Source organism: Hyla sarda, unplaced genomic scaffold, assembly GCF_029499605.1.
Source record: "Hyla sarda isolate aHylSar1 unplaced genomic scaffold, aHylSar1.hap1 scaffold_230, whole genome shotgun sequence".
In the NCBI taxonomy this organism is placed as follows: Eukaryota; Metazoa; Chordata; class Amphibia; order Anura; family Hylidae; genus Hyla; species Hyla sarda.
This window is the reverse complement of record NW_026608980.1, coordinates 210,182-237,729: the sequence shown is the minus strand read 5'-3', so window position 1 is coordinate 237,729 and position 27,548 is coordinate 210,182. Positions and strand designations below refer to the sequence as shown.

Genomic DNA, 27,548 nt, shown 5'->3' with positions numbered 1-27,548 from the left:
AGTACTTTACATCCAGGTATTGGGTATGTTTTACTCAGAAGAAATGGGGTTACAAATTTTGGGGGGCTTTTTTTTATTTTACCTTGTGAAAATGAAAATTTTAGGGTGACACCAGCATTTTAGTGAAAAATTTTCTTTTTTTCATTTTCCCATCCAACTTTAATGAAAATTTGTCAAACACCTGTGGGGTGTTCAGGCTCAAAATACCCCTTGTTACGTTCCGTGAGGGGTGTCGTTTCCAAAATGGGGTCACATGTGGGTATTTTTTTGGGTGTATGTCAGAACAGCTGTAAAATCAGCCACCCCTGTGCAAATCACCAATTTAGGCCTCAAATGTACATTGTGCGCTCTCACTCCTGAGCCTTATTGTGCGTCCGCAGAACATTTTATGCCCACATATGGGGTATTTCCGTACTCAGGAGAAATTGCGTTACAAATTTTGGGGGTCTTTTTTTCCTTTTACCTCTCGTGAAAATAAAAAGTAAAGGACAACACCAGCATGTTAGTGTAAAAAAAATTTTTTTTTTACACTAACAGGCTGGTGTAGACCCCAACTTTTCTTTTTCATAAGGGGTAAAAGGAAAAAAAGCCCCCAAAATTAGTAGTGCAATTTCTCCCGAGTACGGAGATGCCCCATATGTGGCCATAAACTGTTTCCTTGAAATACCACAGGGCTCCGAAGTGAGAGAGCGCCATGCGCATTTGAGGACTAAATTAGGGATTGCACAGGGGTGGACATAGGGGTATTCTACGCCAGTGATTCCCAAACAGGGTGCCTCCAGCTGTTGCTAAACTCCCAGCATGCCTGGACAGTCAGTGGCTGTCCGGAAATGCTGTGAGTTGTTGTTTTGCAACAGCTGGAGGCTCCGTTTTGGAAACACTACCGTACAATACGTTTTTTATTTTTATTGGGGGGACAGTGTAAGGGGGTGTATATGTTGTGTTTTACCCTTTATTATGTGGTAGTGTAGTGTAGTGTTTTTAGGGTACATTCACACTGGCGGAGGTTTACAGTGAATTTACCGCTAGGAGTTTGCGCTGCGGCGAAAAATTTGCCGCAGCTCATACTTGAAGTAGTAAACTTACTGTAAACCTGCCCGTGTAAATGTACCCTGTACGTTCACATGGGGGGGCAAACCTCCAGCTGTTTCAAAACTACAACTCCCAGCATGTACTGACAGACCGTGCATGCTGGGAGTTGTACTTTTGCAACAGCTGGAGGCACACTGGTTGGAAAACCTTCAGTTAGGTTCTGTTACCTAACTCAGTATTTTCCAACCAGTGTGCCTCCAGCTGTTGCAAAACTTCAACTCCCAGCATGTACTGATCGCCGAAAGGCATGCTGGGAGATGTAGTTATGCAACAGCTGGAGGTACACAACTACAACTCCCAGCATGCAGAGACAGCTGTTTGCTGTTTAGGCATGCTGGGAGTTGCAGTTTTGCAACATCTGAAGAGCTATAGTTTAGAGACCACTGCACAGTGGTCTTCAAACTGTGGACCTCCCAGATGTTGCAAAACTACAACTCCCAGCATGCCCAGACAGCAAACTGCTGTGTGGGCATTCTATCAGTTGTAGTTTTGCAAGATCTGGAGGTGCACAGTATAGAGATCACTGTGCAGTGGTCTCAAACTGTAGACCTCCAGCTGTTGCAAAACTGCAATTCCCAGCATGCCTAAACAGCTCTCTGGGCATGCTGGGAGTTGTAGTTTTGCAACATCTGGAGGGTTACAGTTTAGAGACCACTATAGTGGTCTCAGACTGTAGCCCTCCAGATGTTGCTAAGTAACTCACCGGCTTCCGTCTGATCCAGGGAGCTGCGTCGCCGTCCTCTTCTTCCGCCGATCGTCGCCCGCTGCCGCCGCTGATCGTCGCCCGCTGCCGATGGGTAAGTGGATCTTCGGCGCCGGTCCCTGTCGGTTTCCCCGTCCTGCCCCGCCTATTGTGGGTGGGCAGAACGGGGAAACTGAAAGTAAAGCCCCCCGATCTGCTATTGGTGGTCGCGTCTAGACCACCAATAGAAGAGATAGGGGTGGCACCTCTGCCACCTCACTCCTATTGCTTCAAGGGGATCGTGGGTATCTAGGACATCCACGATCCCCTTTATTTTCCGGGTCACTATAGACCCGTATGTCGCAAATCGCAAGTGTAAATTCACACATGAATTCTGATGACCCCCCTGGGCATTTGCGCGGGGTGCCTGCTGATAGATATCAGCAGTCACCCCGGCCCGATCCCCGCCCGGTGCACGGCGGGGACCGAAATTCCCACGGGCGTAAAGGTACGCCCTTGGTCCTTAAGGGGTTAAATACTTTCCAGAAATCCCACTGTCCACTCAGGAAGCAACACCGATTGACAATCCATTTCACATGCCGTTGTGCAAATGGAACAGACAACAGGTGGAAATTATAGGCAATTAGCAAGATACCCACAATAAAGGAGTGGTTCTGCAGGGGGTTACCACAGACCACTTCTCAGTTCCAATGCTTCCTGGCTGATGTTTTGGCCACTTTTGAATGCTGGTGGTGCTTTCACTCTAGTGGTATCATGAGACAAACCCACACAAGTGTCTCAGGTAGTGCAGCTCATTGCTGTGTCTGTCAGTGTAGTGTCCAGAGCATGGAGGGGCTACCAGGAGACAGGCCAGTACATCAGGAGACATGGAGGAGGCCGTAGGAGGGCAACAACCCAGCAGCAGGACCGCTACCTCCGCCTTTGTGCAAGGAGGAGCAGGAGGGGCACTGCCAGAGTCCTGCAAAATGACCTCCCAACAGGCCACAAATGTACAAGTGTCCACTCAAACGGTCAGAAACGGACTCCATGAGGGTGGTATGAGGGCCCAACATCCACAGATGGGGGTTGTGCTTACAAACCAACACCGTGCAGGACGTTTGGCATTTGCCAGGAAATACCAAGATTGGCAAATTCGCCACTGGCGCCCTGTGCTCTTCACAGATGAAAGCAGGTTCACACTGAGCACATGTGACAGTCTGGAGATGCCGTGGAGAACGTTCTGCTGCCTGCAACATCCTCCAGCATAACCGGTTTGGCGGTGGGTCAGTAATGGTGTGGGGTGGCATTTCTTTGGGGGGGGCCGCACAGCCCTCCATGTGCTTGCCAGAGGTAGCATGACTGCCATTAGGTACCGAGATGAGGTCCTCAGACCCCTTGTGAGACCATATGCTGGTGCAGTTGGCCCTGGATTCCTCCGAATACAAGATAATGGTAGACCTCATGTGGCTAGACTGTGTCAGCAGTTCCTGCAAGAGGAAGGCATTGATGCTATGGACTGGCCTGCCCGTTCCCCAGACCTGAATCCAATTGAGCACATCTGGGTCATCCTGTCTCGCTCCATCCACCGTTACACCACAGACTGTCCAGGAGTTGGCGGACGCTTTAGTCCAGGTCTGGGAGGACATCCCTCAGGAGACCATCCTCCACCTCATCAGGAGCATGCCCAGGCGTTGTAGGGAGGTCATACGGGCACGTGGAGGCCACACACACACTACTGAGCCTCATTGGGACTTGTATTAAGGACATTACATAAAGTAGGATCAGCCTGTAGTGGGGTTTTCCACTGTGATTTTGTGTGTGACTCCATATCCAGACCTCAATGGGTTGATGATTTCCATTGATCATTTTTGAGCAGTGTACACCTACAGGAAGAGGAGGAGACACATGTAATCTACATCTTTTAGTAAGAGGCGTAGACACAGGTAATATACATCTACAGGAAGAGGAGGAGGAGACACAAGGTTAATCTACATCTACAGGAAGAGGAGGAGACACGTCTAATCTACATCCTTAGGAAGAGGCGTATGCACAGAGAATTTACATCTAAAAGAAGAGGAGGAGACACAGTGGTAATCTACATCTACAAGAAGAGGAGGCGACGTTTGGATAATCTACAGGAACAGGAGAAGACTCGGGTAATCTACATCTACAGAAGGAGGAGTAGGCATGGGTAATCTACATCTATAAGTAGTGTCTTCTGTTGGTTATTAGAAGAGGAAAGAGCGCCATTACTGTTGAGGGACAAACTGTTGATTCATTCTTCTGGATAGAGAAACATGACATCTACCTTCCGATAGGCATGAAGGGCAGGAACATTATGGCTTCCCCCTTCAGCCAAGCCCATCGCTGCCCATAGGAGAGTAGTCTGCTGGAGAGACAGTGAGGCATGTCTCGGCCTTTTGGCTACCTTGGCTAACTCCAAGGGGGATGCCGGGAACATTTGTGGTCCCTTAGTAACTTCGGCGAAAAGGGACATCGAACCTGGAACCTTGCAGGTACCCTTTGATCTGGAGGCAAAGGGTAAGGTTTGTTGGGGGACCTCTCTCCTGTCAGAAAAGGGCTTGCGATAGACCGCATACTTTGTGCACGTTTTTTTAGTGTAACACATTTGCACTTTTTCTTGCATTTTGGGTGATTCGAGAGCATGTTCCTCAGCTCTTAGATAAAAAATTTTAACATTTTTTCAAAAAAAAGTCTCGGCCTTTTAGCTAAGATCAAGTGTAGTATCTGTTCTTTTCATTTCTTACCGTTGTACGGGGAACACTGGTGTGGGACTGGTGGGGATGGACGCTGCACGGAGGGGACAAGTGTACCAGGGCTTTCAGGGAATCTGCTTAACAGCTCCCCCAATAAGACCTGTACCCTCCTGGTTTCGGCATGAGACTGGGAGAGTCTAGAGCCAAGGAACTTTGGTGCCTCGGAGAGTGGTGACCCTGACATTAAGGGAGGTCTATCTCTTTGGTCGTTCATGCATGCCCGTGACCTATGCAGAACCTGGTACTGCCCCCGGTCTCCCTTCTTGGAGGAAACATCTTTGTATGTGTTTTGGAAGTGCCCCTTTGCGCAGGGTCTGTTGGACGCCCTGGAACATGAACTCAGAGACTCTGTACCCAGGAAATGCCTATCGTACCATTCGGTGCTTTACGGTCTGTTCCCTGGGACCCACGACATGGAGGCCATGCAGATTGCTGGCGCCTTATGAACTGTTTTAAGGAAGCTGTGTGGCTTACCAGGAACCGCCTCGTTATCAACAGGGAGAACATGTCCGTCCAGGACTGCTGCAGGTTCATTCGGAGCCTGCTGAAAGACTATTCCATCTTGGACAGCCCTGCCGTCGATGAAGAAGAGGAGTGAAGACCCCTCTCCTTCCCCCATGTCCTACTGAAGTTATAGCCCAATAGTTTGGCCCTGTGATCTGCCCCCTCCCGACCCTCACATAGTCGCCCCTCCCCTGATCACAGATTGTATTGTTTTGTTATTTAGATTTCTTGTACTTTTCCCTTACAGGATTGAGCGGAGTGTTAGAGTAGCATTCTGTGCGATGTATAGCATAGGGAACCTTTGCTGTATATTGTACTGTCATGCTTTGTGTGATTGTAATGACTGAACGATCAATAAAGCTCTTTCAATAACGACATGGCACTCATGATTCCCGGCCTTCTGGCTAGGATCGGATAAATTTTATATCTGCACTCATCCACTTATTTTTTTTTTTTTTGTCACTGTGCCACTATACGGGTTTGTGTGTGTCCACAGGATTTGTCAGGGTGTGGTAGCCCTTCTGAGTGTCCCTCCTGGCGGTTTAGGGGAGGTGTGTGCAGCCATTAGGTTCCTCACCTCCCTGCAACCCCCAGGCATCTTTGCTTCGGCTATGATGCCATCAGTATTCGGCTTCTTTGCTGACACCTTAGTTGACCCCAGGTGTATTTGTGATCCCTTAGTAGCTTCGGCGAAAAGGGACATAGAACCCAGATTCTTGCAGGTGCCTTTTTCCTGGAGTTGAAGGGTAGGTTTGTTGGGGGGGGGGGCTCTCTCCTGTTGGGGAAGAGCTTTGCGATAGTCCGCATCCTTTGTGCGCATTTTTTTAGTGTGACACGTTTGCACCTTTTCTTGCACTTTGGGTGATAGAGAGCACGTGCCTCGGTTCTTTAAAAAAAAAAAATAAAATTGTAAAAATAATGTCCTTTTAAAACAAAAGTGTTGGAGATTCTTTAAAAAAGGAGTTCAGGGCGATTGACATATTTGCCCTTATACATCCTTTGAGACCCTTGAGTTTGATCGATTAGATGTACTTGAGCTTTTCTGGTCAAATTATGAGTTTGCGAAGAACGAGCCCAAATGTCTACAACTTGGTGTGCATACATTTTCCACTCAGAGTGATGTCCTGCACACGACACTGCTAAGCTGTAACACGTTTTTTTGTTGTTGTTTGCATCATTACCAGGCCTTGGCATTGTTGGGGTGATGACAGTCCCCAAGACAAACATGCTGTATGATTGGAAGCTTTGTGCACTTTTATAGTGTAACACGTTTGCACTTTTTCTTGCACTTGATGATTGAGAGCAAAAAACTTGCTATTACGATTGTGGTACTACCACGCCGACTGTACTTGTTTCGTACCCTCACAATTCCTGTTAACCTTGGTGTCCTAAAGTCTTTGCAGAAAGAGCTTTATTTGGTGGGACCATCGACCATGCATTCCCAGTAAGATTATGCTTTACCATAAACTGTTGGGAGGCTTCTCGGTACCAAACGTCATGAAATATTACTGTGTGGCCCGATTGGCCCAGCTCACTTGAGTAAATGCTCCTTAGGGGGCACCATTGTGGGTTTCCTTGGTAACTGTCTTGGTACGGCCATACTCCTTGGTCGCCCTGATTTGGTCTACCTCCCCTATTTTGTTGGTATCAACAACCTTTAGGGGTGGCCCCCCAAGGGGTTAACCCTAAACTAGAAACCCCCCCTAAAACTTAATACTTTATTAATATCTATTAAAACAAAGTATCCCTTGTGAATGTGTGTTTAAAAACACAGCCAAGTGTGCGAGGTTGGTTTTAAGGTTGTTGATACCATTGGATGCCCTGAAATCCCTCAGGGAGTTTTGTTGTTGGTTTATACCTCCCCTATTTGCTCACCTGGTCTCTTCCTCTGCACAACTTGTACTCTTGCTCTTTTGGAGACAGGTTCCCTTTCGTTTCCTCCTCTTCTCTGCTGAACTTTTTTAATACTTAGGTATGATGGTTTTTGGGTTCATTGTTTCTTTCCCCCACTACTAGTCTACAGCCATGTATTCACCCCTGTCTAAAAGGTCTCCTGTCTTTATACTATGGCCATCATGATGCTCCTAAAGATCAGAAGCTATGCTTCATGTCACAATAGGAGGGAGTTCACTCTTACACCGCAATGTTGGCAGGCCTATAGTCTGGTTCTCAGTAGTGAAAGTTGTCAAGAGTCCTTGATGGAGACCTCTCTGAAGATCTTGCACAGAGCTTACTATGTACTCTCATGTCTTCATTCCATGTTCCCTAGCTCCCGACCATTATGTTTCAAGGGTTGTCCCCAGATAGGGGACATGCGCCATAAGTGGTGGTCTTGCTCAGTGGGATCTCAGCCCCCCATTAGGCTGTTCCACCTCTCTAGCGATATTCTACTGGCGGCATGTATACATATTGCATCAGGAAACAGCTTGATTTGTCCCTTGATGGGTTCATTGCCCGGGTTAACTCTATTGTCCTCTCTGAGAAGCTGAACTCTATGAGGGAAGATGTGGTGGAAATATTTACCACAATGTGCGAGCCCTGGATGTCTTATTCTCATTGCTCAGGTTAACTCTATTGTCCTCTCTGAGAAGCTGAACTCTATGGGGGAAGATGTAGTGGAGATATGTACCATGGTGTGAGAGCCCTGGATGTCTTCTTCTCATTGCTCAGATTAACTCTGTTGTCCTCTCTGAGAAGCTGAACTCTATGAGGGAAGATGTAGTGGAGATATGTACCATGGTGTGAGAGCCCTGAATGTCTTCTCATTGCTCAGGTTAACTCTATTATCCTCTCTGAGAAGCTGAACTCTATGAGGGAACATGTGATGGAGAGATGTAACACTCTTCTTCTCATTGCCCAGACCTAGACTATTGCTTGTCACTATATAGATTTCTTTAGTCTTTCTTCTCTGCCTGTCCTTCACCTTGACCTCCCGGATCACCTCCTTCTCTGGTTAATGGTTATGGACTCTTGTTACGTACTTCACTAGGTATCTAGCACTGGGCTGCCTCCTGTCACTGTGCCCGGTTTTCTCTCTGCATAAATGTTTGCGCCTCAATAAACTTCATTTGTTTAAAACTGAAAACTTATGAAATGTTTATCATTGTCCTTCAGTAACAACAATATAGACAATCACTCTGCTCCCTGATAGAGATTATATAGAGACATTATACAGACACTATATATAAATGATATACACACAACATATATATACACACACTATGTATGCATTGTGTACCGACACATCCTTGTGTATACAGACAATGACTCTCTGATCTCTGCTGTCAGGAATTCAGGAGGAAGAACTTTGCCCTCTTCTGGGCGTGACGCCATCCATTACCTGGGACACCTCTCCGGGCACAGACACCACTCAGGCTCAGCCATGGATAGCACCAGGGAACTGATGGAGAGCTACCAGGCAGCCGTCCAGGGCTACAGGGTGCCCCCTTATGGCTGGAGGATTTGTCTGGCGCACGAGTTTCAGGAGAAGAGGAAACCCTTCCAGCTGGAGCATGTGTCTGCTGCCAAAAAGCTGGCTCACCTCCCCATGGGCCTCCGGTAAGTGGCTGCAACTTCTCTACTGTGCCTGCCCTGTATACACAGTGTATAGTTTTTATGTCTATAGGTAGTGTCCATCCTGTTATCTTCCCACTGTTCTGTATACAATGTCTCTTCTCCTTTATATATATATATATATATATATATATATATATATATATATATATATACTCTGCTCTGTTACTGTCCGTGTATAGTGCATGTAGCCTATAATGTGGTGCATGTTCCTGATAACATGTGTATACTGCATGTACCTGATAACATGATATGTATTCTGCATGTGCCTGATAACATATGTATACTGCATGTACCTGATAACATGATATGTATAGTGGGACATCATGTAAACAAGAATTTCCAGCATGGCAGCTTCTCTTATTAACTTTCAGCTTTATTGCAATATAAATAATCCAACACGCAGGACAGGAGAAGGGTGGCACATTTCGGTCTGATCACCAGACCTTAGTCATACCATTGTATGGTATGATATAGAGGGACAGAAGCAGTCTGTGATAGAAGGATATAGAGGGACAGAAGCAGTCCGTGATAAGATATAGAGGGACAGAAGGAGTCTGTGACAGAAGGATATAGAGGGGCAGAAGCAGTCTGTGATAGAAGGATATAGAGGGACAGAAGCAGTCTGTGATAGGATATAGAGGGGCAGAAGCAGTCTGTGATAGGATATAGAGGGAGAGAAGCAGTCTGTGATAGAAGGATATAGAGGGGCAGAAGCAGTCTGTGATAGAAGGATATAGAGGGACAGAAGCAGTCTGTGATAGAAGGATATAGAGGGACAGAAGCAGTCTGTGATAGAAGGATATAGAGGGGCAGAAGCAGTCTGTGATAGAAGGATATAGAGGGGCAGAAGCAGTCTGTGATAGAAGGATATAGAGGGGCAGAAGCAGTCTGTGATAGAAGGATATAGAGGGGCAGAAGCAGTCTGTGATAGAAGGATATAGAGGGACAGAAGCAGTCTGTGATAGAAGGATATAGAGGGACAGAAGCAGTCTGTGATAGAAGGATATAGAGGGGCAGAAGCAGTCTGTGATAGAAGGATATAGAGGGACAGAAGCAGTCCATGATAGGATATAGAGGGACAGAAGCAGTCTGTGATAGAAGGATATAGAGGGGCAGAAGCAGTCTGTGATAGAAGGATATAGAGGGACAGAAGCAGTCTGTGATAGAAGGATATAGAGGGGCAGAAGCAGTCTGTGATAGAAGGATATAGAGGGACAGAAGCAGTCTGTGATAGAAGGATATAGAGGGACAGAAGCAGTCCGTGATAGGATATAGAGGGACAGAAGGATATAGAGGGACAGAAGCAGTCTGTGATAGAAGGATATAGAGGGACAGAAGCAGTCTGTGATAGAAGGATATAGAGGGACAGAAGCAGTCTGTGATAGGATATAGAGGGACAGAAGCAGTCTGTGATAGGATATAGAGGGACAGAAGCAGTCTGTGATAGGATATAGAGGGACAGAAGCAGTCTGTGATAGGATATAGAGGGACAGAAGCAGTCTGTGATAGGATATAGAGGGACAGAAGCAGTCTGTGATAGGATATAGAGGGGCAGAAGCAGTCTGTGATAGAAGGATATAGAGGGACAGAAGCAGTCTGTGATAAGATATAGAGGGACAGAAGGAGTCTGTGACAGAAGGATATAGAGGGACAGAAGCAGTCTGTGATAGAAGGATATAGAGGGGCAGAAGCAGTCTGTGATAGAAGGATATAGAGGGACAGAAGGATATAGAGGGACAGAAGCAGTCTGTGATAGAAGGATATAGAGGGACAGAAGCAGTCCATGATAGGATATAGAGGGACAAAAGCAGTCTGTGATAGAAGGATATAGAGGGACAGAAGCAGTCTGTGATAGAAGGATATAGAGGGACAGAAGCAGTCTGTGATAGAAGGATATAGAGGGACAGAAGCAGTCTGTGATAGAAGGATATAGAGGGACAGAAGCAGTCTGTGATAGAAGGATATAGAGGGACAGAAGCAGTCTGTGATAGGATATAGAGGGACAGAAGCAGTCTGTGATAGGATATAGTGGGACAGAAGCAGTCTGTGATAGAAGGATATAGAGGGACAGAAGCAGTCTGTGATAGACTGTGCACTAAGCGTGTTCTCTAATGTGCGACAAGCGTGTTCTCTAATGTGCACTAAGCGTGTTCTCTATAATGTGCACTAAGCGTGTTCTCTATAATGTGCACTAAGCGTGTTCTCTATAATGCGCACTAAGCGTGTTCTCTATAATGTGCACTAAGCGTGTTCTCTATAATGTGCACTAAGCGTGTTCTCTATAATGTGCACTAAGCGTGTTCTCTATAATGTGCACTAAGCGTGTTCTCTATAATGTGCACTAAGCGTGTTCTCTAATGCGCACTAAGCGTGTTCTCTAATGCGCACTAAGCGTGTTCTCTATAATGCGCACTAAGCGTGTTCTCTATAATGCGCACTAAGCGTGTTCTCTATAATGCGCACTAAGCGTGTTCTCTATAATGCGCACTAAGCGTGTTCTCTATAATGCGCACTAAGCGTGTTCTCTATAATGCGCACTAAGCGCGTTCTCTATAATGCGCACTAAGCGCGTTCTCTATAATGCGCACTAAGCGCGTTCTCTATAATGCGCACTAAGAGCGTTCTCTATAATGTGCACTAAGAGCGTTCTCTAATGTGCACTAAGCGTGCTCTCTATAATGTGCTCTTAACGTGTTCTCTATAATGTGCACTATGCATGCTCTCTATAATGCGCTCTTAGCGTGCTCTCTATAATGCGCTCTTAGCGTGTTCTCTATAATGTGCACTAAGCGTGCTCTCTATAATGCGCTTTTAGTGTGTTCTCTATAATCTTCACTAAGCGTGTTCTCTATAATGTGCTCTTAGCGTGTTCTCTATAATGTGCTCTTAGCGTTCTCTCTATAATGCGCTCTTAGCGTGTTCTCTAATGCGCTCTTAGTGTGTTCTCTATTATGTGCTCTTAGCGTTCTCTCTATAATGCGCTCTTAGCGTGTGTTCTCTATAATGTGCTCTTAGCGTGCTCTCTATAATGCGCTCTTAGTGTGTTCTCTATTATGTGCTCTTAGCGTTCTCTCTATAATGCGCTCTTAGCGTGTTCTCTATAATGTGCTCTTAGCGTTCTCTCTATAATGCGCTCTTAGCGTGTTCTCTATAATGCGCTCTTAGCGTGCTCTCTATAATGCGCTCTTAGCGTGCTCTCTATAATGCGCTCTTAGCGTGTTCTCTATAATGTGCACTAAGCATGCTCTCTATAATGTGCTCTTAGCGTGCTCTCTAATGCGCTCTTAGCGTGTTCTCTATAATGTGCACTAAGTGTGTTCTCTATAATGCGCTCTTAGCGTGTTCTCTATAATGTTCACTAAGCGTGTTCTCTATAATGTGCTCTTAGCGTGTTCTCTATAATGTTCACTAAGCGTGTTCTCTATAATGTGCTCTTAGCGTGTTCTCTATAATGTTCACTAAGCGTGCTCTCTATAATGTGCTCTTAGCGTGCTCTCTATAATGTGCTCTTAGCGTGTTCTCTATAATGCGCTCTTAGCGTGCTCTCTATAATGCGCTTTTAGTGTGTTCTCTATATAATGTGCACTAAGCGTGTTCTCTATAATGTGCTCTTAGCGTGTTCTCTATAATGCGCTCTTAGTGTGCTCTCTATAATGCGCTCTTAGTGTGTTCTCTATAATGCACTCCTAGTGTGCTCTCTATAATCCGCTTTTAGTGTGTTCTCTATAATGTGCTCTTAGCGTGTTCTCTATAATGTGCACTAAGCGTGTTCTCTATAATGTGTTCTTAGCGTGTTCTCTATAATGTGCTCTTAGCGTGCTCTCTATAATGTGCACTAAGCGTGTTCTCTATAATGCGCACTAAGCATGTTCTCTATAATGCGCACTAAGCGTGTTCCCTATAATGCGCACTAAGCGTGTTCCCTATAATGCGCACTAAGCGTGTTCCCTATAATGCGCACTAAGCGTGTTCTCTATAATGCGCACTAAGCGTGTTCTCTATAATGCGCACTAAGCGTGTTCTCTATAATGCGCACTAAGCGTGTTCTCTATAATGCGCACTAAGCGTGTTCTCTATAATGCGCACTAAGCGTGTTCTCTATAATGCGCACTAAGCGTGTTCTCTATAATGCGCACTAAGCGCGTTCTCTATAATGCGCACTAAGTGCGTTCTCTATAATGTGCGCTAAGTGCGTTCTCTATAATGTGCGCTAAGCGTGTTCTCTATAATGCGCACTGAGCGTGTTCTCTATAATGCGCACTGAGCGTGTTCTCTATAATGTGCACTAAGCGTGTTCTACAATGTGCACTAAGCGCGTTCTCTATAATGTGCACTAATCGCGTTCTCTACAATGCGCACTAAGAGCGTTCTCTATAATGTGCACTAAGAGCGTTCTCTATAATGCACACTAAGCGTGTTCTCTATAATGCGCACTAAGCGCGTTCTCTATAATGCGCACTAAGAGCGTTCTCTATAATGTGCACTAAGCGTGTTCTACAATGTGCACTAAGCGCGTTCTCTACAATGTGCACTAAGCGTGTTCTCTACAATGCGCACTAAGAGCGTTCTCTATAATGCGCACTAAGCGTGTTCTCTATAATGCGCACTAAGCGTGTTCTCTATAATGCGCACTAAGCGCGTTCTCTATAATGCGCACTAAGAGCGTTCTCTATAATGTGCACTAAGAGCGTTCTCTATAATGCGCACTAAGAGCGTTCTCTATAATGCGCACTAAGAGCGTTCTCTATAATGCGCACTAAGAGCGTTCTCTATAATGCGCACTAAGAGCGTTCTCTATAATGCGCACTAAGAGCGTTCTCTATAATGTGCACTAAGAGCGTTCTCTATAATGTGCACTAAGAGCGTTCTCTATAATGTGCACTAAGCGTGCTCTCTATAATGTGCTCTTAGCGTGTTCTCTATAATGTGCACTATGCATGCTCTCTATAATGTGCTCTTAGCGTGCTCTCTATAATGCGCTCTTAGCGTGTTCTCTATAATGTGCACTAAGCGTGTTCTCTATAATGCGCTCTTAGCGTGTTCTCTATAATGTGCACTAAGCGTGCTCTCTATAATGCGCTTTTAGTGTGTTCTCTATAATGTGCACTAAGCGTGCTCTCTATAATGCGCTTTTAGTGTGTTCTCTATAATGTGCTCTTAGCGTTCTCTCTATAATGCGCTCTTAGCGTGTTCTCTATAATGCGCTCTTAGTGTGTTCTCTATTATGTGCTCTTAGCGTTCTCTCTATAATGCGCTCTTAGCGTGTTCTCTATAATGTGCTCTTAGCGTTCTCTCTATAATGCGCTCTTAGCGTGTTCTCTATAATGCGCTCTTAGCGTGCTCTCTATAATGCGCTCTTAGCGTGTTCTCTATAATGCGCTCTTAGTGTGTTCTCTATTATGTGCTCTTAGCGTTCTCTCTATAATGCGCTCTTAGCGTGTTCTCTATAATGTGCTCTTAGCGTTCTCTCTATAATGCGCTCTTAGCGTGTTCTCTATAATGCGCTCTTAGCGTTCTCTCTATAATGCGCTCTTAGCGTGTTCTCTATAATGTGCTCTTAGCGTTCTCTCTATAATGCGCTCTTAGCGTGTTCTCTATAATGCGCTCTTAGCGTGCTCTCTATAATGCGCTCTTAGCGTGTTCTCTATAATGCGCTCTTAGTGTGTTCTCTATTATGTGCTCTTAGCGTTCTCTCTATAATGCGCTCTTAGCGTGTTCTCTATAATGTGCTCTTAGCGTTCTCTCTATAATGCGCTCTTAGCGTGTTCTCTATAATGCGCTCTTAGCGTGCTCTCTATAATGCGCTCTTAGCGTGTTCTCTATAATGCGCTCTTAGTGTGTTCTCTATTATGCGCTCTTAGCGTTCTCTCTATAATGCGCTCTTAGCGTGTTCTCTATAATGTGCTCTTAGCGTGCTCTCTATAATGCGCTCTTAGTGTGTTCTCTATTATGTGCTCTTAGCGTTCTCTCTATAATGCGCTCTTAGCGTGTTCTCTATAATGTGCTCTTAGCGTTCTCTCTATAATGCGCTCTTAGCGTGTTCTCTATAATGCGCTCTTAGCGTGCTCTCTATAATGCGCTCTTAGCGTGCTCTCTATAATGCGCTCTTAGCGTGTTCTCTATAATGTGCACTAAGCATGCTCTCTATAATGTGCTCTTAGCGTGCTCTCTATAATGCGCTCTTAGCGTGTTCTCTATAATGTGCACTAAGCGTGTTCTCTATAATGTGCTATTAGCGTGTTCTCTATAATGTGCACTAAGCGTGCTCTCTATAATGTGCACTAAGCGTGTTCTCTATAATGTGCACTAAGCGTGTTCTCTATAATGCGCTCTTAGCGTGTTCTCTATAATGTTCACTAAGCGTGTTCTCTATAATGTGCTCTTAGCGTGTTCTCTATAATGTTCACTAAGCGTGTTCTCTATAATGTGCTCTTAGCGTGTTCTCTATAATGTTCACTAAGCGTGCTCTCTATAATGTGCTCTTAGCGTGCTCTCTATAATGTGCTCTTAGCGTGTTCTCTATAATGCGCTCTTAGCGTGCTCTCTATAATGCGCTTTTAGTGTGTTCTCTATATAATGTGCACTAAGCGTGTTCTCTATAATGTGCTCTTAGCGTGTTCTCTATAATGTGCTCTTAGCGTGCTCTCTATAATGTGCTCTTAGTGTGTTCTCTATAATGTGCTCTTAGCGTGCTCTCTATAATGTGCTCTTAGTGTGTTCTCTATAATGTGCTCTTAGCGTGCTCTCTATAATGTGCACTAAGCGTGTTCTCTATAATGCGCTTTTAGTGTGTTCTCTATAATGTGCACTAAGCGTGTTCTCTATAATGTGCTCTTAGCGTGTTCTCTATAATGTGCTCTTAGCGTGCTCTCTATAATGCGCTCTTAGTGTGTTCTCTATTATGTGCTCTTAGCATGTTCTCTATATGCGCTAAGCGTGTTCTCTATAATGTGCTCTTAGCGTGTTCTCTATAATGCGCTCTTAGTGTGTTCTCTATTATGTGCTCTTAGCATGTTCTCTATAATATGCGCTAAGCGTGTTCTCTATAATGCGCTCTTAGCGTGTTCTCTATAATGCGCTTTTAGTGTGTTCTCTATAATGTGCTCTTAGCGTTCTCTCTATAATGCGCTCTTAGCGTGTTCTCTATAATGCGCTCTTAGCGTGCTCTCTATAATGCGCTCTTAGCGTGTTCTCTATAATGCGCTCTTAGTGTGTTCTCTATTATGTGCTCTTAGCGTTCTCTCTATAATGCGCTCTTAGCGTGTTCTCTATAATGTGCTCTTAGCGTTCTCTCTATAATGCGCTCTTAGCGTGTTCTCTATAATGCGCTCTTAGCGTTCTCTCTATAATGCGCTCTTAGCGTGTTCTCTATAATGTGCTCTTAGCGTTCTCTCTATAATGCGCTCTTAGCGTGTTCTCTATAATGCGCTCTTAGCGTGCTCTCTATAATGCGCTCTTAGCGTGTTCTCTATAATGTGCTCTTAGCGTTCTCTCTATAATGCGCTCTTAGCGTGTTCTCTATAATGCGCTCTTAGCGTGCTCTCTATAATGCGCTCTTAGCGTGTTCTCTATAATGCGCTCTTAGTGTGTTCTCTATTATGTGCTCTTAGCGTTCTCTCTATAATGCGCTCTTAGCGTGTTCTCTATAATGTGCTCTTAGCGTGCTCTCTATAATGCGCTCTTAGTGTGTTCTCTATTATGTGCTCTTAGCGTTCTCTCTATAATGCGCTCTTAGCGTGTTCTCTATAATGTGCTCTTAGCGTTCTCTCTATAATGCGCTCTTAGCGTGTTCTCTATAATGCGCTCTTAGCGTGCTCTCTATAATGCGCTCTTAGCGTGCTCTCTATAATGCGCTCTTAGCGTGTTCTCTATAATGTGCACTAAGCATGCTCTCTATAATGTGCTCTTAGCGTGCTCTCTATAATGCGCTCTTAGCGTGTTCTCTATAATGTGCACTAAGCGTGTTCTCTATAATGTGCTATTAGCGTGTTCTCTATAATGTGCACTAAGCGTGCTCTCTATAATGTGCACTAAGCGTGCTCTCTATAATGTGCACTAAGCGTGTTCTCTATAATGTGCACTAAGCGTGTTCTCTATAATGCGCTCTTAGCGTGTTCTCTATAATGTGCTCTTAGCGTGTTCTCTATAATGTTCACTAAGCGTGTTCTCTATAATGTGCTCTTAGCGTGTTCTCTATAATGTGCTCTTAGCGTGCTCTCTATAATGTGCTCTTAGCGTGTTCTCTATAATGCGCTCTTAGCGTGCTCTCTATAATGCGCTTTTAGTGTGTTCTCTATATAATGTGCACTAAGCGTGTTCTCTATAATGTGCTCTTAGCGTGTTCTCTATAATGCGCTCTTAGTGTGCTCTCTATAATGCGCTCTTAGTGTGTTCTCTATAATGCGCTCCTAGTGTGCTCTCTATAATCCGCTTTTAGTGTGTTCTCTATAATGTGCTCTTAGCGTGTTCTCTATAATGTGCACTAAGCGTGTTCTCTATAATGTGTTCTTAGCGTGTTCTCTATAATGTGCTCTTAGCGTGCTCTCTATAAAGTGCACTAAGCGTGTTCTCTATAATGTGCACAAAGCGTGCTCTCTATAATGTGCTATTAGCATGTTCTCTATAATGTGCACTAAGCGTGTTCTCTATAATGTGCACTAAGCGTGCTCTCTATAATGTGCTCTTAGCATGTTCTCTATAATGTGCACTAAGCGTGTTCTCTATAATGTGCTATTAGCGTTTTCTCTATAATGTGCACTAAGCGTGCTCTCTATAATGTGCACTAAGCATGCTCTCTATAATGTGCACTAAGCGTGTTCTCTATAATGCGCTCTTAGCGTGTTCTCTATAATGTGCACTAAGCGTGCTCTCTATAATGCGCTTTTAGTGTGTTCTCTATAATGCGCTTTTAGTGTGTTCTCTATAATGCGCTCTTAGTGTGTTCTCTATAATGTGCACTAAGTGTGTTCTCTATAATGCGCTCTTAGCGTGTTCTCTATAATGCGCTCTTAGCGTGTTCTCTATAATGTGCACTAAGCGTGCTCTCTATAATGCGCTTTTAGTGTGTTCTCTATAATGTGCTCTTAGCATGTTCTCTATAATATGCGCTAAGCGTGTTCTCTATAATGCGCTTTTAGTGTGTTCTCTATAATGTGCACTAAGCGTGTTCTCTATAATGTGCTCTTAGCGTGTTCTCTATAATGTACTCTTAGCGTGCTCTCTATAATGTGCTCTTAGTGTGTTCTCTATAATGTGCTCTTAGCGTGCTCTCTATAATGCGCTCTTAGCGTGTTCTCTATAATGCGCTTTTAGTGTGTTCTCTATAATGTGCACTAAGCGTGTTCTCTATAATGTGCTCTTAGCGTGTTCTCTATAATGTGCTCTTAGCGTGCTCTCTATAATGTGCTCTTAGTGTGTTCTCTATAATGTGCTCTTAGCGTGCTCTCTATAATGTGCTCTTAGTGTGTTCTCTATAATGTGCTCTTAGCGTGCTCTCTATAATGTGCACTAAGCGTGTTCTCTATAATGCGCTTTTAGTGTGTTCTCTATAATGTGCACTAAGCGTGTTCTCTATAATGTGCTCTTAGCGTGTTCTCTATAATGTGCTCTTAGCGTGCTCTCTATAATGCGCTCTTAGTGTGTTCTCTATTATGTGCTCTTAGCATGTTCTCTATAATATGCGCTAAGCGTGTTCTCTATAATGTGCTCTTAGCGTGTTCTCTATAATGTGCTCTTAGCGTGCTCTCTATAATGCGCTCTTAGTGTGTTCTCTATTATGTGCTCTTAGCATGTTCTCTATAATATGCGCTAAGCATGTTCTCTATAATGTGCTCTTAGCGTGTTCTCTATAATGCGCTCTTAGTGTGTTCTCTATTATGTGCTCTTAGCATGTTCTCTATAATATGCGCTAAGCGTGTTCTCTATAATGCGCTCTTAGCGTGTTCTCTATAATGCGCTTTTAGTGTGTTCTCTATAATGTGCACTAAGCGTGTTCTCTATAATGTGCTCTTAGCGTGTTCTCTATAATGTGCTCTTAGCGTGTTCTCTATAATGTGCTCTTAGCGTGCTCTCTATAATGCGCTCTTAGTGTGTTCTCTATAATGTGCTCTTAGCGTGTTCTCTATAATGTGCTCTTAGCGTGTTCTCTATAATGTGCTCTTAGCGTGCTCTCTATAATGCGCTCTTAGTGTGTTCTCTATTATGTGCTCTTAGCGTGTTCTCTATAATGTGCTCTTAGCGTGTTCTCTATAATGTGCTCTTAGCGTGCTCTCTATAATGCGCTCTTAGTGTGTTCTCTATTATGTGCTCTTAGCGTGTTCTCTGTTCTCTCCCTTTTTATAGATATCTCATGTGGTGGCTCCGTAAAACATATGTGGAGAAGAAGGCGCCATTTATAGACATGTTCAACTCGGTCCCTTTGCGTCAGATCTATGGTAAGTGCTGTATGTAAGTGTCTCCCTGCACATCTGCTATACACCCAACATACACTATAGAGAGAAAAGTATTAGACCCCCCCCTATAGTTTTCACCTCCAGGAGCTCTCCCCTGCAGTTACCACTCTGTGAGAGAGCTGGGTGATGTGTTTTGTAACAGCTGGGCACCTGTCGGATTACATTCCTCTTGTCACTTCCTGCTGTGGACACCGCTCACCGGGGATGTGATTCAGCATTGTCCTCCTTGTGGATCAATAATCGGGGTAAAGTTCAAAGGCGCTGCAAATCTGGATTTATTCATACACTGGCATAATACCGAGTATATAAAAACAGAACGCCAATCCTCAGACGTATTACTATAACTCTGACACATAGAGATATATATAATGGACACATCTGCCACCAAATCTACAGTAAAACAAAAAAAACACGTTGGAAAAAGAAAAGGCATTTTGCAACTTTTGGGGGCTTCCGTTCCTTCGCAGTGCACTTCTCTTTATTCTGTGAGTCCATACGATTACAGTGATACTAGGGATGTCCCAATACCGATACTGGTATTGGGACTGATACCGGAATTAGCACCGATACCTAATGCGATACTCGCCAGCGGGTATCACGGAGGTGCCGAACTATACAGCGTGCCCAGCAGCTGAGCGCGCGTCATAGCCAGGACCTTTGGCTAATGCTGAACATCACCGATCATCGCAGTGTCGTCCGCCATTAACCCTATAGACGCCGCTATCAAAGTTGATCAAGGCATCTAAAAGTCCTGAGATATACTGCCTGTTAGTTCAGCTGTGAGGACGGCCGGAGGTCCCTTACCGCGCTCCGTGCCGTCCAATCATCACTCCTTTACTGCAGCCATCCATGACAGACAGTAGTAAAGGAGCGCCGATAACACTGATCAATGCTATGACACATGATTGATCAGAGTATGCAAAAAAAAGTGAAAAATAAAGTGTAAAAAAAATAAAATAATTTATCCCTTCCCTAATAAAAGTTTGAAGCTCCCCCCCCCTCTTTTTAATAAAATTTAAATCTTTTTGTTTAAATATAAAAAAGCCCTTCCTCTTACTTTTGTACGTAAAAGTTTCCCTTTACTGACCCCTATAGCTCTTTTACTTTTCCGTATACGCAGCTGTATGAGGGTCATTTTTTGCATTGTGAGCTGTAGTTTTTATCAGGACCGTTTTTGTTTTGACAGTATTTTTTTGATCGATTTTTTTATCCAAAAATTTTTAGGGCGTAGGAAGTGACCAAAGAATGATCCGACCAGTCCACAATGGGACAAAAACATTTTATCCCCTATCCAAAGGATAGGGGATAAGATGTCTGATCACGGGGGGCCCGCTGCTGAGACCCCCCGCGATCTCCCTGCAGCACCCGCATTGTATGCGGGGACTGCGTCTCTAGTTTCGGAAACCTCCGGGTTTCTGGGACTAGGGACGTGACTTCACGCCACGCCCCCTCCATTCATGTCTATGAGAGGGGGCTTGACAGCCGTCACGCCCCCTCCCATAGACATGAATGGAGGGGGCGTGGAGTGACGTCACATCCCCAGGCCTGGAAACCTGGAGGTTTCTGAAACTGGAGATTCAGCACCCGCATAGAATGCGGGTGCTGCAGGGAGATCACGGGGGTCTCATCAGCGGGCCCCCCGTGATCAGACATCTTATCCCCTATCCTTTGGATAGGGGATAAAATATTTTTGCCCAGAATACCTCTTTAAGATATGAAAGCTGAGCTGTGATCGGTTGCTATGGAAACATTTATCCATTTTTTTCTCTTTTCTCTCACACACAGTGCTTTCTGAACTCACGGAAAAAAAAACTTTATTTATTTTTCACCAACTATATTTGTCGCTCTAGCAGAAACGTGTACACCTGAATCTTCTGCGATTACGCAATGTGTTTTCCGAACTCACTAAACCCTTGTTTGCACGCTTTTCTACCCTCTGATTTGGTATTATAGGAGTGCCCTGCTTCTGTGGGCTCAGAAAACACACTGTCCCTGACAGAGGTCTTCACCTCACAATGCCTCTTCCTAAAATGGCAGCTGCATGCTTAGCCTTTTTTTATACCTCTGACCTACCTCTGTCCTGCCCCCTAATTGGCGGTGAGCGATTTGCAAGCTATTGTTGACTAACCTGAGGTCATGTGATCCTTCTACTTGCAAAGTTTTCTTGTCTACCCTGACGTAATTTGTGACCCTTCTTCCCGCTGCTATCATCAAATGGCACAATGTCATGCATTCCTCCTTTCTTCTTCTATTCTCATGTTAGCCGACGCCACGTGACCAAGTTTGGCCAAAGCGAAAAGGCCATTGTTCACCTTCGTGCTGAAGCAAATATTTCCTAAAGTTCTGACCGAATCCAGTTAACTTAAAGGGGTACGGCCGTCGCGCCCCCTTCCCATAGACTTTCGTTGAGGGGGCGGGCGTGACGTCACGAGGGGAGGCCCTGAATACGGAAGCCTGCACACAGCGTTCGGAACAATAAACTTCCGGACGCTGGGGAGTGGAGCTTCGGAAGCAGGGCAGCGGAGTACCCCTTTAACACTAATCATCAGATGAACAACTACAGCCGCTAACTTATAATTTCTATGAGATAATAAACATAATTATTTGGATATGCGCAACTTTAACTGGCATTATTTGTCGACTGGTTTTGACTTCTAAAGGATACACGATGTATATGAACGCCACTCTTGTGATACGAAGTGCACTGATATGCTCAATGCTGTGCTATGGCAGGCTGTAGTAATGGAGCGCTGATAACACTGATCAATGCTGTGCTATGGCAGCCTGTAGTAATTGAGCGCTGATAACACTGATCAATGCTGCGCTATGGCAGTTTGTAGTAATGGAGCGCTGATAACACTGATCAATGCTGTGCTATGGCAGGCTGTAGTAATGGAGCGCTGATAACACTGATTAATGATGTGCTATGGCAGGCTGTAGTAATGGAGTGCAGATAACACCGATCAATGCTGTGCTATGGCAGGCTGTAGTAATGGAGCGCTGATAACACTGATCAATGCTGTGCTATGGCAGCCTGTAGTAATTGAGCGCTGATAACACCGATCAATGCTATGCTACGTCAGGCTGTTGTAATGGAGCGCTGATAACATTGATCAATTCTTTACTATGGCAGCCTATAGTAATGGAGTGCAGATAACACTGATCAATGCTGTACTATGGCATCTTGTAGTAATGGAGTGCTGACATTACTGATCAATGCTATGCTATGGCAGGATGTAGTAATGGAGCGCTGATAACACTGATCAATGCTGTGCTAGGCAGGCTGTAGTAATGGAGTGCAGATAATACTGATCAATGCTGTGCTATGGCAGGCTGTAGTAATGGAGTGCAGATAACTGATCAATGCGTTGCTATGGCAGGCTGTAGTAATGGAGTGCAGATAACACTGATCTATGCTGTACTATGGCAGGCTGTAGTAATGGAGTGCAGATAACACTGATCAATGCTGTGCTATGGCAGGCTGTAGTAATGGAGCGCTGATAACACTGATCAATGCTGTGCTATGGCAGGCTGTAGTAATGGAGCGCTGATAACACTGATCAATGCTGTGCTATGGCAGGCTGTAGTAATGGAGTGCAGATAACACTGATCTATGCTGTACTATGGCAGGCTGTAGTAATGGAGTGCAGATAACACTGATCAATGCTGTGCTATGGCAGCTTGTAGTAATGGAGTGCAGATAACACTGATCAATGCTGTGCTATGGCAGGCTGTAGTAATGGAGCGCTGATAACACTGATCAATGCTGTGCTATGGCAGGCTGTAGTAATGGAGCGCTGATAACACTGATCAATGCTGTACTATGGCAGGCTGTAGTAATGGAGTGCAGATAACACTGATCAATGCTGTGCTATGGCAGGCTGTAGTAATGGAGCGCTGATAACACTGATCAATGCTGTACTATGGCAGGCTGTAGTAATGGAGGGCAGATAATACTGATCAACGCTGTACTATGGCAGCTTGTAGTAATGGAGTGCAGATAACACTGATCAATGATGTGCTATGGCAGGCTGTAGTAATGGAGTACATATAACACTGATCAATGCTGTGCTATGGCAGGCTGTAGTAATGGAGCGCTGATAATACTGATCAATACTGTACTATGGCAGGCTGTAGTAATGGAGTGCAGATAACACTGATCAATGCTGTGCTATGGCAGGCTGTAGTAATGGAGTGCTGATAACACTGATCAATGCTGTGCTAGGCAGGCTGTAGTAATGGAGTGCAGATAACTGATCAATGCTGTGCTATGGCAGGCTGTAGTAATGGAGTGCAGATAACACTGATCAATGCTGTGCTATGGCAGGCTGTAGTAATGGAGTGCTGATAACACTGATCAATGCTGTGCTATGGCAGGCTGTAGTAATGGAGCACTGATAACACTGATCAATGCTGTGCTATGGCAGGCTGTAGTAATGGAGCGCTGATAACACTGATCAATGCTGTACTATGGCAGGCTGTAGTAATGGAGTGCAGATAACACTGATCAATGCTGTGCTATGGCAGGCTGTAGTAATGGAGCGCTGATAACACTGATCAATGCTGTACTATGGCAGGCTGTAGTAATGGAGTGCAGATAACACTGATCAATGCTGTGCTATGGCAGGCTGTAGTAATGGAGTGCTGATAACACTGATCAATGCTGTGCTATGGCAGGCTGTAGTAATGGAGTGCAGATAACACTGATCAATGCTGTGCTATGGCAGGCTGTAGTAATGGAGCGCTGATAACACTGATCAATGCTGTGCTATGGCAGGCTGTAGTAATGGAGTGCAGATAACACTGATCAATGCTGTGCTATGGCAGGCTGTAGTAATGGAATACAGATAACACTAATCAATACTGTACTATGGCAGGCTGTAGTAATGGAGTGCAGATAACACTGATCAATGCTGTGCTATGGCAGGCTGTAGTAATGGAGTGCAGATAACACTGATCAATGCTGTGCTAGGTCAGGCTGTAGTAATGGAGCGCTGATAACACTGATCAATGCTGTACTATGGCAGGCTGTAGTAATGGAGTGCAGATAACACTGATCAATGCTGTACTATGGCAGGCTGTAGTAATGGAGTGCAGATAACACTGATCAATGCTGTGCTATGGCAGGCTGTAGTAATGGAGTGCTGATAACACTGATCAATGCTGTGCTATGGCAGGCTGTAGTAATGGAGTGCTGATAACACTGATCAATGCTGTACTATGGCAGGCTGTAGTAATGGAGTGCAGATAACACTGATCAATGCTGTGCTATGGCAGGCTGTAGTAATGGAGTGCAGATAACACTGATCAATGCTGTGCTATGGCAGGCTGTAGTAATGGAGTGCTGATAACACTGATCAATGCTGTGCTATGGCAGGCTGTAGTAATGGAGTGCAGATAACACTGATCAATGCTGTGCTATGGCAGGCTGTAGTAATGGAGTGCTGATAACACTGATCAATGCTGTGCTAGGCAGGCTGTAGTAATGGAGTGCAGATAATACTGATCAATGCTGTGCTATGGCAGGCTGTAGTAATGGAGTGCTGATAACACTGATTAATGATATGCTATGGCAGGCTGTAGTAATGGAGTGCTGATAACACTGATCAATGCTGTGCTAGGTCAGGCTGTAGTAATGGAGCGCTGATAACACTGATCAATGCTGTTGCAGGTGGAAGCAGTGGAAGAGCATAGCTGTGGTAGTGGGATAGGTGATAGATGTTGTAATAAAGGTGGATACGGAGCCCGTGGGACCTCAGAACAGAGCAGTGGTGGGACTCCAATATGGAGTATGTCATTGTCAGGAAAGAGGTTGGGTGTATTTAACATTCTAGTTCAGTAGCCGCTAGTCCTTGCGATGCAGTTTGAGATAATGGGGGAGATTTATCAAAACCTGTCCAGAGAAAAAGTTGCCGAGTTGCCCCTAGCAACCAGATTGCTGCTTTAATTTTTGAAAAGGTCTCTGAGAAATAAAAGAAGCGATCTGATTGGTTGCTATGGGCAACTCAGGAACGTTTCCTCTGGACAGGTTTTGATAAATCTCCCCCCAATGATGGTTCATCCTAAGCCCAGAGTCAATCTTGCCGTGTGACCAGCCTGAAGAACTGTAATGGCCAATATGTCTGTGTTGGTGTAATGATGGATTGATTGTTAACCAGTTGTTTATCCACCAATATACTTCTGTCTAATAAGGTTGTGTAAAAACAAGATAATTCACACCCACCACAAAAGTACAGAAGAACTTTGTGTGAACATCAGAAATTGAAGGGGCCAGAAGCAGTCTGTGACAGAAGTATAGAGAGGGACAGAAGCAGTCTGTGACAGAAGTATAGAGAGGGACAGAAGCAGTCTGTGATAGAAGTATAGAGAGGGACAGAAGCAGTCTGTGATAGAAGTATAGAGAGGGACAGAAGCAGTCTGTGATAGAAGGATATAGAGGGACAGAAGCAGTCTGTGACAGAAGTATAGAGAGGGACAGAAGCAGTCTGTGATAGAAGTATAGAGAGGGACAGAAGCAGTCTGTGATAGGATATAGAGGGACAGAAGCAGTCTGTGATAGAAGGATATAGAGGGACAGAAGCAGTCTGTGATAGAAGGATATAGAGGGACAGAAGCAGTCTGTGATAGAAGGATATAGAGGGACAGAAGCAGTCCGTGATAGAAGGATATAGAGGGACAGAAGCAGTCTGTGATAGGATATAGAGGGGCAGAAGCAGTCCGTGATAGGATATAGAGGGACAGAAGCAGTCTGTGATAGAAGTATATATATATAGGGCCAGAAGCAGTCTGTGACAGAAGTATAGAGAGGGACAGAAGCAGTCTGTGATAGGATATAGAGGGACAGAAGCAGTCTGTGACAGAAGTATAGAGAGGGACAGAAGCAGTCTGTGACAGAAGTATAGAGAGGGACAGAAGCAGTCTGTGATAGAAGTATAGAGAGGGACAGAAGCAGTCTGTGATAGAAGTATAGAGAGGGACAGAAGCAGTCTGTGATAGAAGGATATAGAGGGACAGAAGCAGTCTGTGACAGAAGTATAGAGAGGGACAGAAGCAGTCTGTGACAGAAGTATAGAGAGGGACAGAAGCAGTCTGTGATAGAAGTATAGAGAGGGACAGAAGCAGTCTGTGATAGGATATAGAGGGACAGAAGCAGTCTGTGATAGAAGGATATAGAGGGACAGAAGCAGTCTGTGATAGGATATAGAGGGACAGAAGCAGTCTGTGATAGAAGGATATAGAGGGACAGAAGCAGTCCGTGATAGAAGGATATAGAGGGACAGAAGCAGTCTGTGATAGGATATAGAGGGGCAGAAGCAGTCTGTGATAGAAGGATATAGAGGGGCAGAAGCAGTCCGTGATAGGATATAGAGGGACAGAAGCAGTCTGTGATAGAAGTATATATATATAGGGCCAGAAGCAGTCTGTGACAGAAGTATAGAGAGGGACAGAAGCAGTCTGTGATAGGATATAGAGGGACAGAAGCAGTCTGTGATAGAAGTATATATATAGGGCCAGAAGCAGTCTATGACAGAAGTATAGAGAGGGACAGAAGCAGTCTGTGATAGGATATAGAGGGACAGAAGCAGTCTGTGACAGAAGTATAGAGAGGGACAGAAGCAGTCTGTGATAGGATATAGAGGGACAGAAGCAGTCTGTGATAGAAGGATATAGAGGGACAGAAGCAGTCTGTGATAGAAGGATATAGAGGGACAGAAGCAGTCTGTGATAGAAGGATATAGAGGGACAGAAGCAGTCTGTGATAGAAGGATATAGAGGGACAGAAGCAGTCCATGATAGGATATAGAGGGACAGAAGCAGTCTGTGATAGAAGGATATAGAGGGGCAGAAGCAGTCTGTGACAGGATATAGAGGGACAGAAGCAGTCTGTGATAGAAGGATATAGAGGGACAGAAGCAGTCTGTGATAGAAGGATATAGAGGGACAGAAGCAGTCTGTGACAGAAAGATATAGAGGGACAGAAGCAGTCTGTGATAGAAGGATATAGAGGGACAGAAGCAGTCTGTGATAGAAGGATATAGAGGGACAGAAGCAGTCTGTGATAGAAGGATATAGAGGGACAGAAGCAGTCTGTGATAGAAGGATATAGAGGGACAGAAGCAGTCTATGATAGGATATAGAGGGACAGAAGCAGTCTGTGATAGGATATAGAGGGACAGAAGCAGTTTGTGACAGAAGTATATATATAGCGACAGAAGCAGTCTGTGACAGAAGTATAGAGAGAGACAGAAGCAGTCTGTGATAGGATATAGAGGGACAGAAGCAGTCTGTGACAGAAGTATAGAGAGGGACAGAAGCAGTCTGTGACAGAAGTATAGAGAGGGACAGAAGCAGTCTGTGATAGAAGGATATAGAGGGATAGATGCAGTCTGTGATAGAAGGATATAGAGGGACAGAAGGAGTCTGTGATAGAAGGATATAGAGGGACAGAAGCAGTCTGTGATAGGA

General features: G+C 44.7%; 1 protein-coding gene across 4 annotated transcripts in view; it reads left to right on the top strand.

The window, feature by feature from the left end:
• GBA2 (glucosylceramidase beta 2) overlaps positions 1-27,548 on the top strand; it is a 192,648-nt gene that overhangs the window by 29,024 nt on the left and 136,076 nt on the right. For all 4 annotated transcript variants that reach the window (XM_056553053.1, XM_056553052.1, XM_056553055.1 and 1 more), the window contains 2 exons: positions 8,344-8,613; positions 18,973-19,064. In XM_056553053.1, coding sequence (XP_056409028.1) covers positions 8,438-8,613; positions 18,973-19,064 — 268 coding nt within the window. In that variant the 5' untranslated portion in view covers positions 8,344-8,437. The remainder of the gene's footprint in view (positions 1-8,343; positions 8,614-18,972; positions 19,065-27,548) is intronic.